This window comes from Arvicola amphibius, chromosome 12 (assembly GCF_903992535.2).
Source record: "Arvicola amphibius chromosome 12, mArvAmp1.2, whole genome shotgun sequence".
In the NCBI taxonomy this organism is placed as follows: domain Eukaryota; kingdom Metazoa; phylum Chordata; class Mammalia; order Rodentia; family Cricetidae; genus Arvicola; species Arvicola amphibius.
In genome coordinates, this window is record NC_052058.2 from 138,315,147 (window position 1) to 138,335,269 (window position 20,123).

The following is a 20,123-nucleotide window of genomic DNA, read 5'->3' on the forward strand; positions in this document are numbered from 1 at the left end:
CCAGATGGCTCAGTGAGTTAAGGTTCTTACCTGGAAAGCTGAGTAACCTGAGTTTGATCTCCAGAACCCACATGATGGAGCAGGGACCAACTCCTGTTAGTTACCCTCTGACCTCCACAGACACAGCTAAAAAAAAAAACAAAACACCGTCACGAGAACACAGAACAACACAGGAGAGGGCGCTATTGCCCCAAGTTTCAGCAGTGCTGGTGCCCTAACCTTTTTTTTTTTTTTAAATGAACGCGATACTAAGAACATTTTGGAAGACTTTCTTCTACCAGTTTTAAATCTCTAGTATTATAGACAGTTCAAGAATAAAGAACGAAGCAAAGGAAGGTGTGAAGTGGGCAACAGGCAGACAGAGATCCTAAATGGGAGTCAAGTCGTCCTTATTCCAATGCTCACAGGCAAGGGATTCTGACTTCAAAGTGTTTCCGCTGTTGTTTTTGAACTTTTTCATGTATATAATTAGACACATTTGATGTGAGACTAAATTTATATTTCATATACACTTCATTTACTTATTCTGAAAGCAATTCTAGGCAATATTTTAAATTTGTGTACAAAACAAAATTTCATGTTACAGAGTTTTTCACCTGTGGAGTTTCTCATTGTGTCAACAGTTAAGATGTTGCAGAGTTTGCAACATTTGGCCTTGAGGTCTTTCAGATTAGGGATGCTCACCTCCTGTAGGCACTTTAATGATTTAAGAAGTGGTGTTTCCCTACTGGTTTATTAAGGAAATACGAAGCAAAAATGCAATTTATTCTTTGCAGTTTCTGCTTTAGTTGATTGCTGAGAGACAGGAAACAGAAAGTGGCGATTCCCACTTGCAGCCATCAGGTGAAAGGTGAGAAAGATGACCTAGTCTTGTCGCGATGGATGTGTAGATCCACAGGGTGTGTGTAACGTGGGTGGATCAAAGGGTGTACTATACGTATTTTCTTATCTTCAGAACTGTACTTTAGATGTTCATAGATTCAGACAACTGCTGCTCAATTAGTAGCTCAAGCCTTCTTCTGCAGCTTATTAGGCCTCCATTAAAGCAGTTTGAGCTACCTTTCCAGAGTGGCTCCCTGAGCCACCCAAACCTGACCAGAACCGTGGTGAGCCTCTCTCTGGGCCAGCTCACCAAGCACAGCCATGGTTCAGCAGCTGAGCAGCGCTGGGGCTGAGATGCAGAGGGGAGGGGTGTCCTGTGGATAAAAATGTGTGAACTGTCCAGCTGTGGGAATTTATGACAACCAGTGTTTAGTCACTGGCTACAGAAGGATTAAGACTTTGTCATGAGGTATCTTCTAAAACACATTTAGGCTATTTGCCAAGCCTGTCTATGCACCACCATTTCCTAGTCATTCTCTCATTTTGCTAGCTCCCAGATCTCTCTCTCTCTCTCTCTCTCTCTCTCTCTCTCTCTCTCTCTCTCTCTCTCTCTCTCCTCTCTCTCTCTCTCTCTCTCTCTCTCTCTCTCTCTCTCTCTCTCTCTCTCTCTCTCTCTCTCTCTGGTACATATATATGCACATGCCCACAGGCTTGTGTGAAAAAGTGTGTCTCACAAAACCAGACACAGAACTCCTAACTAGACCAAAGATGCACGAGGCACTTGTGATGGCTAATCTTAGTTCTGTCCACTCGACTGTATCTGGAATCAACTAAAACCAAGAACCTGGGCACACCTGTGAGGGACTATCTTTGACTGGATCATATGAGGCTAGAAGATCCACCCTAAATCTGGGCCATAGCCCAGATAAAAGAAGCAAGTTTTTACTGTTTGCCTGCCCACCCTCACTCTTGGCATCAAGTTCATCTAACCTGCTGCTAAGGCATCCCTTTCCTGGTATTAGAACCTACTTCTCTGAGCCGCCAGCACTGACCAAAGACCAGCTAAGACATCCAGCCTCATGGAAGAAACAACCACCAGATTCTTGGACCATCCGTTGAAAGCCAGTCATTGTTGGACTAGCTGGATAAATCCCCTTTTGGCATATATAGATCCTATCCATTCTGTTCCTCTATAACCCTAACTAATGCAGCACTAAGGACAGTCTAGACAACAATGTTGGCTCCATTGGTGTCTGGAAGCTCTAACAAAATACGCAATCGTCATTTCCTGTCTCCGACTGGAAATGCTCCAAATAGAGTGAAATATTGAGGGAAAAAAAGGATGAGTATTGGGAATTGAACCCAAGGCCTTGTGTGTGATAGGCAGACACTGTACCACTCAGCTACACCCACAACCCTTTCTTTCTTTGTTCCTTATTTAAGTTTGAAACGGGATCTCACCAACTTACCCAGGCCTTGAACTGACACTCCTTCTGCCTCAGCCTCTCGAATAAGTGCCAGGATTGCAAGTGTGTGCTGTCATTCCTGCCTAGAAAGATTAATAAGCGGATGAGGCCCTTGCTCATCATTGTAACAGTAGTGTTAGTAATGAGGCAAAGTCTCACTGGATTAACTGATGTTATGTGGCCATATTAGCAGAATGACCACGACAGTTCTTCTTTGCGGGCAACAAACAGAACCCACTGACAGGACAAAAGAGGCATTTCTAAAATTTTTTTTGAAAAGATGACTATTTTTTTCCTGTTTGAGGCTTGAGGCCAGTAGGTGTGTCTTTAAAAAGTCCATACAGGGAACTCTGTCCGTTGTTTGAGGCATGCTGCCAAAAAAAAAAAAAAAAAAATTGAGGTATTTACCAAAGGTTTCCAAGAAATTGCAGCAAATCATAAGAAATGTTATGCCTGTTTTAAACAGGCAATCAATGTATTAGCAGCAGGAAAAAATGTAATGCATGAGAGACCAAAGCTGCAATTAATGAGAACATGTGATGTAGGCAGGGGTTGATTTTCATCACATCATAAAGAATTGCACTCAGGCAAACAGAGACATTGGGGAGCTGTCACTTCTGAAGAAATTCGGAAACCCTCGTCTAGAACCACGACTACAGAGCCCTCATGTGCTCCAGCGGAAAAGACTGACAGAGAAATAAGGGACTGTCAGATTCCGAGACTCCAAGCTTGGCCAAGTAGGGACTCAGTGTAGGACTCACACCCATTCCAGGCTGAACCTGCATCCAGCATGAGCCCCTGCTCAGGGGCATGTGTGCTACTACCAGTCTCCAAGAAGGGGCTAGCAGAATGGCTTAGCAGGTAAAGGCTTGCCACCAAGCCTGCTGACTTAAAAGTTCCGTCGTCAGGCCCCTTGTAGTGCAAAAAGAGAACCAACTCCTGAATATTGGTGCGTCCCATAGCACGGGCATGAACACACAAACAGACACACTCGAAATAAATGTACTAATCTTAAGTCTCCAAGGAGCAGCTCCAGCACACAGCTTCTCTACTCATCAGGGAACTGGGAATAAGATACTCCACATTCTTGGCATACTCCACCACACAGTTGTCTTTTCATTGAACTTGAGTTTACAAAATATAGACGTGTCTAAAGCAGGCTAGAAGAGACTGAAGGCATTGACTGTGTCACAGAGTTGAACATCTGTGTCTCGCCAGATTTGTGCTTTATGTAAATCAGTGTGAATTATGGGGCAGCTGCTGATTTTGGGGACTCTGGTGACTTCTTGGCGTTTGTGGTTTATGGTCTTTACTGGAATCTTTCTCTATGGTTTCCCAGTCTGTAATTCACGGCTGTGTGTTCTGTATTTCCCCAAAGACCACTGTTGGAATCCTGTCTTCACTATTTAATGAATATTTTATTCTTAGATGTGGACCATCTCCTACAGAGGGAGTCTGGGGAGGCAGGTAATGAACTATTTCTGAAATAAATCACAAGGGTCAAAGAAAGTGGCACTATCCAAAGGATAAGCAGGAGTAGCCACCATTCAGCAGCAGAGAAGAATCTGTGCTTTGTCATTTAAATGGGAATATTTCAGCCTATTCATCTATTAATCATGAAATGGAGAAACAGGAATAGCCCCAGACCCACGAATACTTGTTTTCTGTCTTTTTTGTTTGATTAAATGAGAACCTCTCAGGCTCTAGGATCGTAGTTCAGAAGGTAGAATTCAGTCAGGCCTAGCATACTAAACTCAGGGTTTGATCCCTGGCACCCTCTAAACAAGGATGGTGGCACACTGACCTGGAATTCAGCCACTCCAGCTGTATAAACAAGAAGATACAGAGTTGAAGATAATATTCAGCTTCAGCTAGCTTGGGGCTCTACTAGACTCTGTCTCAAAGAAGGACTGAGGCCCAGGTGGCTACTTGGATGTTATAACCCTAACACATTGGTGACTAAGAAATAAAATTGGTATTTACAAACATTGGTCATGCAGGTACCCCTAGCTGCAGTTTTTGTTTGTTTGAAACAAAATGTCTAAAAGTTAAGACTGGGCAAGTCTTAAAAATCCATTCAGCGAGCCTAACCTACTTGGCAACCTCTAAGATGGAGTGATCCTGTCTCAAAAAACGAAGTGGAGCTTCCCGAGGAACAAAACGCGTGTGCGCGCACTCATACACAATCTGTATGTTATAAATCGACCCCTTAAAAATACTGAGGGACTCAGGTGAGAGATACTCTCCATCTCGCTGCCCACGGGGACTCAATACAGGTGTTGATCATCTAACGTTAACCCACGCACCGACTCTTCCATCTCCTTTAAGCCCAGCACTTAAAGGAGGCAGAGGCAGGCGAGTCCACCAGTTCGAGCCCAGCCATTGCCACTCAGCGAATTCACGCGTCGCTCCCGGCCCGCACGCCCCAAGCGTTTCGAGGTGAACTGCGGCTGTATTCGCTCCGGCTCCGCCCGCAGCCCGGCGCGTACAAAGCTGCAGTGTGGACACCACGGCTGCGCTGGCCACGGAGCCGGGAGCTCGGCCTGGGGAGGGAAGGGCGGGCGTGGCGACTCTCGGGGCGCCTGAGGAGCCGGTCAACTCGGTCCACGTGCGGAGCCGGGCCGCGGGCGACGGGGGCGTGGCCGCGGGTTCCGGGCAGCCAGGGCTGGAGTCCCGCCCGCACCGTTCCAGCCGGTCCTCACCCACGCCCCTTCAGCCGGGCCGCAGACTGCGGGGCGGACGCGCTTTTTTTTTTTTTCTGGTTAAACTTTGTCCACGTGAACTGCCCCCCATTCACTTTTGCGCCAATCACGAGGCGCGGACGGATCCCGAGAGGGGCCACGGCACGCCGCCGGCGGGCCGCTTCATAACGCGCGGTGCGTGACGTTGAGGGGCTCCTTTGCAATGGCGCGCTAAGTCGGAGGATGTGCAGCTGCAGTGGCGGCGCAGGGCACCGAGAGGGCGGGCGCAGCGCGAGCCAAGCCGAGCCAGCCGGGGGACGCGAGCCGGAGGAGCCGCTGTCGCCTCGCGCCGGAGTCGCCGGCCGCGCGCGCGGGGCATGGTCCCCTCTTAAAGGCGCAGGCCGCGGCGGTACGGGCGGGCGCGCGGAACAAAGCGCCGGCGCGGGGCCTGCGGGCGGCTCGGGAGCCGCGATGGGCGCGGCGGGCCCGCGGCGGCCTCGGCGCTGCCCGGGCCGGGCCTGGTGGCGCTAGGGCGGGCTGGCCTCCGCGGGCGGGGGCAGCGGACGGAGGACGCGTGGAGCCTGCGGCGGGGACAGCGGCCCGGCGGGCGGAGGGACGCGGGTATGGCCGCGCGCGGCCGGCGCGCCTGGCTCAGCATGCTGCTCGGGCTCGTGCTGGGCTTCGTGCTGGCCTCGCGGCTCGTCCTGCCCCGCGCCTCGGAGCTGAAGCGTGTGGGCCCGCGGCGGCGTCCCAGTCCCGAAGGATGCCGGCCCGGGCAGTCGGCACCGCAGCCTGGCGGTGCGCTAGGCGATGCGCGCGGGGCGCAGCTCTGGCCGCATAGCTCGGACACGGAGGGCATCCCGCGTGACAGGAACTTTCTCTTTGTGGGAGTCATGACCGCCCAGAAATACCTGCAGACCCGCGCCGTGGCCGCCTACAGGTGAGCCCCTTTTTCGTGGACTCCATCTCCAGCATCCAGCTTCCCAGCTGGCGGGGTGGGGGGCGGGCGGCCTGAGGGTTCCCGGGAGGCTTCCCCGGACGAGGAGGAGGGCGAGAGCGACGCTCAAGGGCAAGACTTTGGGATTAGATGGATTAGCCTGGCTTCTCGGGGTGTGCCTCTCACCCGGATCCTCCTGCAAGACGCATAAGCTTTCTACGTCCAGGGCTTCTTTGTTAAAAGGAACGAGTCTCTTCTATAAGATGGTGGGGAAATTCAAAGCGTTGTACTTGTGATAGTGGAGGCAGAGGTTATAATTTGAGTCTCCAAGATAGGCACTTTGTCCTTGCAAAGGGAGAGCCCGCCTAAATTAACCTGGCTAGGATTCTTCCATGCCACGCTTTAGGATTTTTCAGTCACCCCTTTTTTTAGTGAGAGTGCCCACTCTGGTTTGTTAAGTAGAGAGAAAGAATCTTGAGGAAAAACAGCTTACGTGATAGATTCAGTCAGTGCAAGAGACTGCATTCTGATGTTCCCTGGCTCAGTTACAGAGGTGTATGCCAGTACATAAGGAACCGGGCCCTAGGAAACTAATGAAGTGGCTGCGATCTGTTCAGGATTAACAAAGGGATTAGCCAAAGTAGCCTTTAGAAAGGAGATGGTTTGGGAATGGAGGAGGGTTAGAAATGAATTTGCATTGGAGCGAAACTGAAATAGAAGAGAATTGTAGACGCAAGCAAAGGGATTTGGTGGAAGTGTGTGTGTGTGTGTGTGTGTGTGTGTGTGTGTGTGTGTATATACAGAAACCATTACTGTACGGGTGAAGTCTGGAGTTCCTCCAGGCACGGAATCAGAGACAGTGGTTTGAGCACAGATGTTCTGGGGCCGAGCATTTTGAGCAAGGCTGCACTAGTCGCTGTGTGTTTTCAATTTATAACCAGTACTTTGGTAAGTTTGGCTTTTAAGTCCAGTTTCTGGGCCGTTTTCAGGCAGCAGATGGTGAAAGGGAACGAGCATAGCCGGATCTCTCCGTTCTTTAAGCCAAGTGAGGGATTGAGGGGAAGGTGAAAAGGGTTGGAGAGTGACCAGAGGCTGCGCTTGAATGGCTTGCCCACCCTTTCTGCTGCTGAAGTCAAGAGGCTGTATTCTGGGTGCCAGGGAAGCTTAGAGTGCAGGTGGCTGCATATGGGCTAACAACATCGTTCAAGAGCCAGCAGGTCCAAGTTCTCTCCCAGATGTTCTATGACTTAATATCTCCATCAGAAGTCGAGGGCAGATGTGGCACAGGCATTTAATTTCAGCACTTTGGAGGCAGAGCAGGTGGATCTCTGTGAGTTTCAGGCCAGATGTGACTAACAGTGAGACCCTGCCTCAAAAAAAAAAAAAAAAAAATGAAAGGACACCCCCACCCCAGATGGCTTAGTAGGTAAAGGTGTTACTAAACCTCCCAACCTGAGTTTGGTCCCTAGAACGATCCCACATGGTACAAGGAGAGAGCTGACTCCTAAACTGTCTTCTTGACTTTCACAACTGTGCCATCAGGTACGTTTGCCCTTCCACACAACATATACACTATAGATAAATACATGTCCTTTCAGTAATAAAATCAAATTGAGGAAGCACCCACTAAATTGGTTTATGGTTTTGAAAATCTGTAAAACTGCAGTTTAGTGACAGATTACATGAAATCGAAACTCTGGAGACAATTACCAGAGTAGTTTGTTCTCATGGATTATATGACTCCTAGCCCCTCCCTAATACATTTCATGTTTATGAAGTCAAGATATACTAATCATTAGAATCATTATTCCAGCAGTGCCGGGAGATGTGTAGTGTACACTAGTCTGCTATTCTGTGATTGGCCAAGATCTCCCAAAGCCTATCATGAAGTGCAGTGTATGTGGTCCTTTTGGCCTCTTTTTTTTTTTTTTGGCAGTGGGGAAGTAGAAATGCTTTCTGAGCCAAGCAGTGGTGGTGCACATCTTTAATACCAGCGCTGGGGAGGCAGAGGCAGACGGATCTCTGAGTTTGAGGCCAGCCTGATCTCCAAAGCGAGGTCCAGGACAGCCAGGGCTGTTACACAGAGAAAATCAAGAGAGAGAAATGTTTTCTGTTTGGTTTCTTCCTCTCACAAAGAAGGAATCGTTTCCAGGAAGGAAACACTATACCCAGCAGTCATTTCTTCCCTGTAGTGACTTACTCTGTGTTCTGAAGAAAGCAGAACACAGGAAGGGCTTCTTGCTGGTCAGGGTCCTTGCCTGTCAACCCGGTAGTTAGATTGGCTAGCCTTAGGGAACTTTCAGGGAAGGCCTGAATTGGGAGGGAGGTTATTGGGTTGTAAGTTATTATTACAGTTGTACTGTTCTTTGCAGCCTGGGCCAGAAAGTCCACACTGAGCTCTTAAAATGTAACATCCATGTACGGTACAGTGAAAGTAGCTTGATTCTTGGACCTTGAGCACAAGGTGGAACCTGAGTTTGGAAGTGGGTGTGCTCAGTGTGACCTTTCTCCTAAAAAGTAAATTTTGTTTGTTTTTCTGTGTAGTCCAGACTAACTTAGCCTGAACCTTCCAGCCTCGGTCTCCTAGTGCTAGGAATTTGGGGCATGTGCCACCACACCTGGCTTATTCTTCCTCACATGAAAAACTCCCAGCATTCAAGAGGTGGAGGCAGGCAGATTAGAAGTTCAAGGCCAGCCTGGCTAGGTGAGACTTTGCCTTTAAAAACCAAACAAAAGCTCCTTCAGATTGTTGTCCCCATTGTCCCCGTCCTTCGATTTAACAAAACTGTTGGTTGACTTATAGATGAAGGAGAGGCCGACTTCCAGTCAGAGGGCGTGGTGATATAAGAGAGTGAAAATGCCGCAGTTTGTACTTCGGGAATAGTAACTAGCAACTTTTTCCTTCCGAGGACCAAGATCCAGGAGGGAGCTAAGAAGCCCTTGAAAAATCCAGGAAGGTGTGCTTGCATGGACTGTAGTTACTGCAGTGTATTGCTTTGACAGTGGATCTCTTCTTACTTTGTAGACCTGCTGTGCACTTAGAGTGAGACCGCTGGGTACAACATCAGACACGACAGTTTTGAAAGCAGGCAAACTGAAACTCAAAGTGTAGCAGATAGAGACCAGCTGGAGCCAACTTTCCTTGATCCCATGTAGCTGCCAGCAGTTAGGCTCACAGGCGTGATCCTGACTCATTAAAACATCTAGGTGTACGTAGGTACGGTTCAGCCCTTTGTAAAGCAGATGACCTGCATGGCCCTTGTGGATCCAAACCTGAGTCGGAGAGCACAGCAAGACAGATCTTTGTTCTGCTAGTTCTAGGGCTCTACAAAGAAAGGGTTTGGGCTAGTGATGAACGCAGTGGAGAAAATAGAACAGGGGCCCTGCGGGCTGGTGTCCTGTCTGTAGTAGGTGGCTTTAGAGAAAGGGGCATTTATACCACTTGGGTCAGATAGTGAAAGACTGGTTGTGTGAATTTTACTGATAAACATATTGGCAAAGGGAAGGCTAGATGCTGAGGCAGAAGCCAGAAGGCCATAAAAGAAGGAACTGGGTCTGACTGTTCATACTCATGGAATTGTATTGCAAGAGAATGGAAAAACTACTTGAAGCTTTGAGCAGAAAGGGAGATGGGTAGCTGAAATTCCACAAATAAATACGGAAAACAATGCACGTAGGCTCATCTGCAAAGCTCTTTGTCTATTATGTAGTTTACTTTAAACTATGATCCACATGTAGTTTGTTGTTCTAGCAACAGAGTTGATTGGATGTCTGGAGTGACTCACTGTAGTTCGTATTTTCTTCAATTTTTGTATTTTTTCTTAGTTTTTTTTAACATATAGAAGCTAAATGGTCCAATAATTCAACCTGTCTTTCCCTTTTATTGTCATTATTATTTTTAATGTATATGGGTATTTTGTCTGCATGTATATCTGCGTGCCATGTGTGTGCCTGGTTCCCAAGGGAGGCAGAAGAGATCCTCAGATCCCCTGAGACTGGAGTTATAGATGGTTGTGAGCTACCCTGTGGGTGCTGGGAATCAAATTGGGGTCCTCTGAAAGAGCACCCAGTGCTCTTACCTACTGAGCCATCTCTCCAGCCCCATTTTTGTCGTTGATTTGTTTTGTTTTGAGACTCACTTTGTAGTTCAGACTGGCCTTGAATTATTAGTGATTCTCCTGCCTTTCAACCCTCTGAGTGCTGATACTGCAAGCAGAAGTCCCTATTCCCAGCTCCTGATTTTAGATTTCCCTCAAGTTCAGAAAATCAACCTTCAGTTCCTTTGAGTTTTCAAATGAGAGAGGGTCTCCCTATCTTGTCCAGGCTGGCCTTAAGGTTGCGTTAATTTCCAGGTAGCTAAGAGTGTCACCAGGCCAACCCCCTGAGGGTTTCTGTGAAGGAAACCTTTTGAAGGAAAAGATATCCTCAGCCACAAGGGGTGACTCAAAACTGCTTCCGCTCCAGCCTCCAAGGCGTCTATCTGTGCTAATCCAGTTTAAAGTCTTTAAAATCTTGCTTAGTAGCTAAGGATAACTTCAAAGTTCTCCTGCCTCAGCCTCTTGAGTCCTGAGATCACAGGACATATTTGCTGGTATACCCTGCTCCCCACTCACATCTGTTTTGTTTTCTTTTTTCTTTTCTATTTTTCAGGATAGGTTTCTATGTGCAATCTTAGCTATCCTAGAACTTGTTCTGTAGACCAGGCTGGCCTTGCATTCTCAGAGATTCTCCTGCTTCTGTTTCCTAAGTGCTGGGATTAATCCCATCTGTTCTTAATGTTCAGAGCACTGAGCTTCAACTGTGTGGAATAGCCTAGCCAATAAAGTGCTTGAAAGGCACAAGGACCTGAGTTCTAGCCTGGGACCCAGGTACAAAACAAAGCAGGGCAGAGGACTGAATAGGATATCCGGGGTTTACTGGACAGCCAGCTTAGCCTAACTGGTAAGTTCCAGGCCAGTGAGAAACTCTGTTTCAGAAGCAGACAGCATTCTTGAAGTTTCCCAGTTGCTTGCAACATACACACACACACACACACACACACACACACACACACACACACACAAACTGAAAAAACACTGAGCTAACCTAACATATCGCAGTTATTTGGATCTTATTGACCCTGGGGTGGGAAACAGTTGTTTCTTGGTTTCTTTTTTACCTTCCTCTGAAGATGTTGTTGGTTGTCTAGGAGTGGTTGGCATTAGTGTGCAGACAAGTGTGGGAAGAAAAGGGTAGACACACTAGCTTTAGATACAGGACTCTAACTCAAGATAATGTTGTTCATGACTCTTCCTAATGCTTGGGATCTAGGCAGACTGTTCCTCTTCAGCCTTAAAGAGAGTCTCCCCAATATATCTCAGTAATTTCCTTATTTCTTGAGCTCAGTAAACTATGTTTAGCTTGAAATAGCTCACTTGGTCTCTTCCACACAGTTCTGTTTGGCAAATATTAATATGGAAAGTGTTTACATGTACAGTGCAAATAATCAGTTTCTAAATGTACTCTGGAGCACAACTAATTTCAAGGTATGAATTCACTGTAGGGAAACCGCTGAGAGATGTGGTCCTGCAGTGAGTGTCATTCTAGCTATCGTGGTCTGAGGGTTTGTGTTGTCAATAAAATACGCTAAGGTTTGCTGTATGTTCTTGTTCCACTGGCAGTCTGGGATTTTTTGCTGCCATTAACTAAGTTGTTAGTTATTGAAAGATTACTAATAGTAGGCTTCAGTCCCCATAGAGCCCAGTCAAGGTGAAGAAATGAAGACTGTTGACTGGCAAGGGCTCACAAGGTACTGGTAGGAAGGTGTGCAGAAGGGCTAACACTTTGTGCCAAAGGAAGGGTCAAGGTGCTTCTCACCCATACTCCAGCCCTTTCTTCCCTTTTGAGCCTTGAAGAATGAATGAGTAGGAGTTTTGAGGCAGTGACAATAGCAGGTTTTCTAAGTCGTGAAGCAGCAGGGAATGGTGATGGTGGGTGATGAGAAAGAATAGTTCCTTGGAGCTGGGCTGTGAGCGCTAGGCAGGAAAGTAATGGCAAGGATACCAGGGCCAGGCTGAAAAAAGGCACCTATGTGCTGTCTAATGCCGTAGTTAAGGGGAAGGCTTTTTATTGTAGGCAGATATGAGAGAGAGAGAGAGAGAGAGAGAGAGAGAGAGAGAGAGAGAGAGAGAGAGAGAGAGAGAGAGAGAGAAAGAGAGAGAGAGAAGCCAGAGGCATCTGGAAGAGTCCAGAGCAGAGTAAGAAAGAAGTAGACTGAGCATGGGCAGCAAGACTGCACCTGGCCAGGGTTTTCTGTGAGAGAGGGGGGAATAGCAGAGGATAGAGATGAGCCTTTATAGAAAGAATGAGTAGCCGGGGGAGGGAAGCCTGTGAGCTGGAGGGAATTCTGGATGGGAAGGGAGGTGAGAAGGGCTCAGATGCAGCCTGGACTTTGAACTGTGTAACCAGGACTTGTGATACTGAAGGAGACTGGGCCAGCGTGAGCTTTGACATGCGATGGTCATCACAGGGAGCCACTTGTCCTTTTACCAGAGTAAGGGAAATTGCTCCTTCTGGTCGAGGGAAACTCCTGTGGAATGCTGACCTTTGTCTAGATACCAGAAATCTGTAGCAGACTGATCCCACTTCTGAGTACTTAGAGTACCTTTTATAGTTTCGGGAATTGGAGTCCTTTGGATCTGACACGTGCCAGCCTCAGGAACTTGAGTTTTGTAGAGCCGACAGTGGTATTTCAGCGTGAAAGTAGCTTGACAGGATCTGTGTTTGGAGTTCAGCTGACGGTCCTGCTATTTGGAGGCTTTGTTGAGTTTGTTTCTGATGGTGATATCCACAGGTAAGTGTTCAGGATCTGGTACAGTAAACAAGCCCACACTAGAGAGTTTGAATCAAGTTTTTTGCCTTAGAGTTAATTAAGCCCGGTCACAACCCGAAGGAGTTTTATGTTGCGGACAAAGGCAGGCGGAAGTGGTAGAAGTGTGTAAGGCTGCCCTCCTTATCTGAGAGGACTGTTTCTTTGGTTTTTTCAGTGTTCTCGTCCCCACTGTGAAAGAACTGGTGATGACCAGGAAATAGGTGTGGGTGAGAAGATAGAGTGGCCCTGAGAAGCCCCTGTTTGCGTGGCTCATGTCCATTAGCTTTCTGTCCTTACGGGCCCAGAGTTTCCTGTGGATAATGACACTTCAGATTCCTCCATCTGCTAAGAGTGAGTCTGGCTGTTAAGGAGCAGGTTGATTGCAGGTAGCACCTCACAGCACCAGGACACTGATGCTTTTATCATTCCTACCCTCTCTGATTATACTTGTCTAAGATTTGGGACCTTACATTTTGTTCATACATACTCCCCCAGCCCCAGCAAAAACACTTATTTGGGGCTAATGAGAACCGTAGCTCAGGAAATACCTGAGCTTTGCATTTACAGCAGCAGCACAGAAGTTGTTCAGAGGGCTGTGGACTCGGCTGGAGTCTTCAGGAGACTACAGCTTACTGTATGTCATTTATATTCTGCATTTGATTCTTAGGTGTCAAAAAAGGTGTGTTGTGTGTTGTGTCTCTTGGTGAGTGCCCTCATTGTTGGTTGTGAACCTGGGCTCAGGACTGACTCCTCTTAGTGCCTAATAGTTGGAAATGCCTCTGGGTTGTCATCCAGACCATTGTTGAGGGAGGAAGCTGTAATCTACCCTGGCAGCAGCTCAACTGAAGAAGAAGCCCTTCCCCCCTTTTAGGACAAGATTTCAGTATATAATAGTCAAACTGGTTACTTCCTGCCTCAGCTTCCCAAGTGCTTGGGTTGTAAGGAATACTCTTTTATACTTGCTTTCCCACCAAGTCTAAGTTTAAGGATCAGCAGTGAAGACTATAATTTAACCTTTAAAGATAATTTCCCCACTGTTCTCTATTTTTCACTTATTCCATAACACTTTGAAATTACTCATGTCTTGAGGACAGTGAGTCAGTTGACTTAAAAAGAGGAAGCCATGTCCTTTCAGAGATACTAAGGACATTAAAAGTAAAGTTCCTGGTACTGAGGGAGAAGCAGCTCTTGTAGTTATCGAGTGTCCTCAGCCCTGGGAGGCAGCTGTCTTCACAGGTCCCTGTGCTGCTGGGACTGGCAGTAGACAACAGCATCTTCCTCTGTACCCTCTCTAAGGACAGCTAAGACTATTGCCCCTCCAACTGAGATTCCCACGGAGATGCTTTCCTCTTCCTGTAGTGGTCCTGGAGGAGGATTTTCTCCTAGCACTCAATGTCTGACATAGTTTTACACTTAGCCCTGAGCAATAGGACGGTTTTGTGTTTTTGTTTTTGCCTCCTAGACAGCTTGTAGCTGAAAGTGAGCCACAGTTATCACGCATGGGTGGCACTGTGGTCTCAGGTCTGAACACAGGAGTTTGCTCCAGTTTGAGGGGCACCTCCTGGGAGTGCTCTAGCTGTCAGTTTACAGAGCCTCCTTCAGTCACCAAGATTTTGCCCTTGGTGCCTTGCTCTGCGTTACCTTTTCTTCCCTCTCTTTAATGTTGTTCTCTTGCTCACTTTCCCCTCATGTATGCATTTTAGTTACTCGATCTTCAATCCTTTCTGTAGCAGAAAAGATTTATACATTTAATTCCTAGTGTCTGTCAATTCTACAGGACATTCATGTTCCTCCTTAGACCCCCCCAGCCACTTTAACAAGACTGAGAAGCAGTATCTGAGGTGATTCTATCCTTTCAAACTTTGCACTCTGTAACCAGCAGGCAGCGTGTGTAAGAGTGGGTTTGTGGATTAGAAAGTCTCCTCACTTTTTAAGTTTAGAAACTGTAAAAGGAGGAACTCAGTCTTATGCTACTTTTGATTTGCCTGTTGGATAGGTTATTACAAAATAAACTGTTCTTTTTTTCTTTTTTTTTCTTGTTAGCACAAAGCTTCCCCTGGGGAATTTTTTCTTGGTTCTAAATATACATACCTTTTGTAGAAGGTATAGAAAATAAAAAGAGGGCCGGGCGGTGGTGGCGCACGCCTTTAATCCCAGCACTCGGGAGGCAGAGGCAGGCGGATCTCTGAGTTCGAGGCCAGCCTGGTCTACAAGAGCTAGCTCCAGGACAGGCTCTAGAAACTACAGGGAAACCCTGTCTCGAAAAACCAAAAAAAAAAAAAAAAAAAAAAAAAAAAGAGAGAGAGAGAGAATGCTTTTTTTTTTCAAAATATCATTTTTTAACAATTTAAACATTTTTTTGAGGTTATAGCTATATCATTTCCCCCTTCCTCCCTCCAAGCCTTTTATCTCTTTCAAATTCATAGCCTCTTTTTCTTTAAATTGTTGTTAGCATGTGTGTTTGTGTGTATGTGTTTCTAAATACATAACTACAACCTGCTCAGTCTGTATAATGTTACGTACGTGTGTGTGTGTGTGTGTCTGTGTTTAGGGCTGATCTTTTGGTATTGGATAAACTAGTTGGTTTACACTTCCTGAGGAAGACAATTACACCTGCTCTCAACATTTCTCAGTTGCCTGTAGTTCTAGGTAGCCTTGTTGTTAAGACAATTTTATTTTATGTGTGGGAGTGTTTTGCCTAAATGTATGTCTGTGTACCACATGTATGTCTAGTGCCAAGGAAGCCAAAAGAGAGGCCAGTGTTCTTTACTGCTGAGCCATCTTTCTAGCTCCCAATTAAATATTTTTTAGTTCACCATTTAGAAACAACCACAGTGAATACTTTGGGGCCAAGTTGTACATGATTTTTGTGTGTTTAGTAAGCGAGGATATATAAGTGTACTCTTCCCTATCTCTTGATTTCTGTGTGTGTGTGTGTGTGTGTGTGTGTGTGTGTGTGTGTGTGTGTGTAGAATCCAGGCCCTTACACTTGTAAGCACACACTCTACCACTTGCTGCATTCTTCGCCTATGTGGCCTGCTTTGTAAACTTAGGCATATGTTATGGATGTTTACCCAGGACAATGTCTACATTGTAGATGTAGTTTTTCTTACAATGATATTGCCTAGAAGTGGAGACGCATACAAAGCCCTAACTCAACACAGGCATTCCTTGGCCAAGCTGTCAGCTGTCCAGCTGCGTTTCTTAGTTGAGGTTTAATTTGGTACAGGGGATAGCATTTAGAAACTTGGGGAAATAGGAGATTTCCTTGGCACTCTCTCATTTCAGCTGTCTTATCTGGGCTGTAAAAAGAGTTGGGTTTCAGTCTGTTGAAAATTGAGCTTTCTGGCAAGGACCTTTGCAAATGTTCTGTCATTTCCATTGAGAGCTCCAGGCAACAAATGTGTTGATGGCCAAGTACACATTTGCTTATGAGAATCTCAGAACTTGACCTATTTTGATCACAGGAGGGCAGGCTTGCTTGTTCAGTAGCATTGCTTTCAATGTGGAATTATGAATGTGTTTCCCTCCTCCTCCCTCCGGATAGTGAATCAAGTTATGTTCCAGAATACACTCACTTGTGGAACCCTAATTGAAAAGATCATAATTTCTTAAGATTGGAGGGTTTGCAAAGAATTCATGAGAAGATTTTCCTCAAACCACCCTTCAATTAGAATAGAAAAGACAACATGAGGCTTGCCCTGCCTTACCTAAAAAGGACTGGATAATAATTGGGTGGGGTGACTGAAAACGCAGAGGAGCTTTTAAGGAGGGGTTGAGGTTGGATTGTCTGTTTTTAAAATTAATTGCTTTCTCTTCTTGGACAAATTACACCATTTCAAGTCACAGTTGGGACATTAATTGCATCCGTGATGGCTGTGTTACCAGTACATTCTGCATGTATTCTGCCTGGGGCACTGGGAAACATTGCCAGGCAGAAATGAATTTTGATCTTTAGTCTAATATCAAAGAACCTAGTGTCGTAACTAAAAACACTTAAAATTTACATTCTTATTAGAATTCTGCCCTAAAACAGTGTCTGAAATTGGGAGTTAAACACAATTCTTACACGGTCCATGACTTGGGTTTCTGTTTTTAGCCAGATGTGAGATGCACTTTTCTTACTGCCGTCACTGCAGTGCAGTCTTAAATCTCACTCGTCCATGTTCAGCGCACACTTTCCTTTCTCTCTTGCTTCTTTCCTTGTCTTATTTTATTCGCAAGCCTCTGCCTTCTCTAATTAGTCACACTGAGGCAGTGCTGAGAGTGCAGTCAGGACTCCCAGCAGTGCACTCCAGAGCCCAGGCACGACAGAGTGCCTGTCTCTTTTAAGCTGCTTCTTTGAAGACAGGAGTCACCTTAGCTGCCGCCTCTTCCCATAATACCCTCTTTCTCCAGTATCTTCCTGACTTCTGGAATTGACTGCTCTAGTATCACTTTGAACCTGGTCTGTGTTAGTGGTCACATTTTAGTGTAGAGGCGTACAGCGTGCTGATAGCGACAGGCAGACTTAGGTGGCTTTTATTCATTGTCCTTTTACATTCCGCCCTAAGAGGTTGCGCGTTATTTAGCTTTGAGTTACATTTCATGAGCACCACAGTTATAGTGTGTGTCAACACATGGAGCCTCTGACTTTTCCCTCTGAATAATTGTTTTCTTGTTTGTGCTTTGAGTAAATTGATTTTCTTCTGTGGGAACTGTAGGAAGTATGTCTGGGCTGATGGACAGTTGTGTGAAGCTCATCTGGAAGTGATTTTTGTGCTTTGGCAAACACAACACACAGCATCTGTAAGCCACTTGCCGTATAGGAGGGGGCAGTTTTCATTCCACGTCTTCACTAATCTCTGTTATGTGCCAAGCATTGCAGTTATTTACATTTTCAGAGTTACTGTGACCCAAAGAAAACAAGCCCCAGCATTAGCGTGTAAGGGGAACAGAATCAGGGCTCCTTGGCTTAAAGGGATCTGTACACTGGCTTCCTGTGGTTAGAGGAGAGCTGGGAGGGAGGTGGTTTCCCCTGCTCACGTGATCACATCACAAGAGTTCCTGTAGATTGTCATACATTCTGTATGTTGTAGGCATGTGCGAAAGGACTTATCCCTTTATAGGTAGGGGCAGCTTCTCCTTACATTAACAGCTCATCTATTCTGAATTTACTTTACCATCCAGGCTGATCTCAAACTCATTGTCTGAAGTGGTCCTGGTTACCACTGCCTCTGAGTAGGGACTATAGCCATTTGTTGCCATGAATAACTATATTGGTTTTTTTTTTTACAGATTTATTTTTACTTTATGTGTATATATTGAGTCTCTACATGTATGTATATTTGTGTCAATATGTGCTGGTGCTCTTAGAGGCTAGAAGAGGATCTTTTGGAACTAGAGTTATAAACAGTTGTAAGCTGCTGTATATGGGTGCTGGGACCCCAACCTGGTCCTCTGAAAGACAGCACACATTAACCACACCACTGAACGGTGCTGATAGTCATGCAGCATTGAGTGCAGAACACTATGAACTGTGTGTGCACTTAGAGGTGGCTAGGATGATGTTTGGCTGTGGTCACGATCTGCTGAAATACAAGCATGTGATACTTCAAGTCTCCCAACTGTAGAGAAGTGTGAAAGTCTTATCTGCCATGCCTCTAACTCTTCTAATTCCAATTTCCCGACTTCTGTACTGCTTCCCCAGAGACGATGATGATGATTATTTTGAGGCAGTTGCCCTAAGTAGCCCAGACTGACCTCTGGCCTGCTATCCTCCTGTCTCAATCTCTTGATCACTGGGAGTACTCCTCTACCTGGCCTAGAATATTTTTTAATGATACTTTTCTCCTAGTAATCTCCATTAAAAATTATGTAGGTTTATGTAGTGATGGGGCGAGCAGGCCTGCTTTTCATCCTGCCCGGATCCCACATGGCTAGCTTTACACCCGAAATAACAACACACAAACTATATTCATTTCAATACTGCCTGGCCCATTAGCTTCAGTCTCTTACTGACTAACTCTCACATTTTGATTAACCCATATTTAGTAATGTGTGTAGCACCACAAGGGGTGGCTTACTGGGAAGATTCTAGCCTATGTCCATCTTGGGTCGGAGCTTCATGGCATCTGACTCACCTCCCTTCTTCCCAGCATTCTGTTCTGTCTACTCCACCCACCTATGTTCTGACCTATCAGGCCAAGCAGTTTTCTTTATTAATTAAACAATGAAATCAACAGGTTTAGTTGGTTCAAGTCATCTTTTCACTGTAGAAATACAGTTATACTGGTTAAGTAAATTAAAATTTATGAAGAGCAATATCACTTGGAAGCTGGGGGGAGGGAACAGAGACAGCGAGACTGGAATTCAGCTTCTGGCCTTGCGCGTCCTGAGCAAGCACTCTACCACTATCCTGTATCTATATAGTTCATGATTTTATTTCCTTCTCCCTGCCTCACATTCGACAGGGTCTCACTATGTAGCCCTGACTGGCCTGGAAATTAACTATGTTGATCAGGCTGACCTTGAATTTGCAGAGATTTACCCGTCTACCTCTAGAGTGCCAGGATTAAAGGTGTACACCATCATGCGGGAAATTTACTACAAATTCGGCATCTCCAGTGTGGAAATCAAATGCTATAAAATATGAGGCTTTGAGTGAAGTGTTCAATTCTACCAGTGGCAGGTAGATTGGCAGGCATTTGGATATTTGGATTGGGGGTGTGTGACTGGTGAAATCTATACATATATTTTGAAATGTGGAGTAACTCCAGATAAAGACAGCCTCTGTTTTGTTATCGATCATATTTTTTTTTGGAAGTAGACCATATAAATGAGTGGTTACAGCTGAATTACTTAAGTTCTCAGCCGTATGCAAACAAGGGAAAGGACATTATGATTACCTTAAATTAATTCTTCATAATTGGATACTTTGTTTCCATTTCATTGATTACGGATCCTTCCTCTGTCTGACCTGAAGCGGCTCCTTTTAAAACTCAGACCTATACCTCTGGCTTCTTTCATGTCGAATCCACACCTGGAGATTTCCCAGTGCACATTCCTGTTCTTCTGCGGTGTTCTCTTTGGTGCCTTCCAGGGCGTTCATACCGTAGAGGACCACTTGCTGGTGGACCCACCTTTAGCTCTGATGAGTTTTCCTCCATCTTCCCACATAGAAAACTCTTTTGTCCTCTGCACCCTGGGTCAGCCTTAGCATCCTGACTTACCTGCCTTAGGAAGCATTCTCTGTTCTGGCTGTCCTTTGTATGCTCCTTTCTTTCAAAACATGTTAATGCTAATCGCTTACACACGTGTGCCCGTCTGACAATGTCTGGTTGGTGGCTTCTCCGTGACTCGCAACTGTGTTTCAGTTCACCATTGCA

At 46.0% G+C, this 20,123-nt stretch overlaps 1 protein-coding gene across 1 annotated transcript in view; it reads left to right on the forward strand.

Moving 5' to 3' along the window:
* Nucleotides 1-5,592: 5,592 nt before the first annotated feature.
* The window catches only part of Chsy1 (chondroitin sulfate synthase 1), a 60,227-nt gene continuing 45,696 nt past the window's right edge, over nt 5,593-20,123 (forward strand). The window contains exon 1 of the mRNA XM_038313719.2: nt 5,593-5,909. Within this exon, the coding sequence (XP_038169647.1) occupies nt 5,593-5,909 (317 nt within the window). The remainder of the gene's footprint in view (nt 5,910-20,123) is intronic.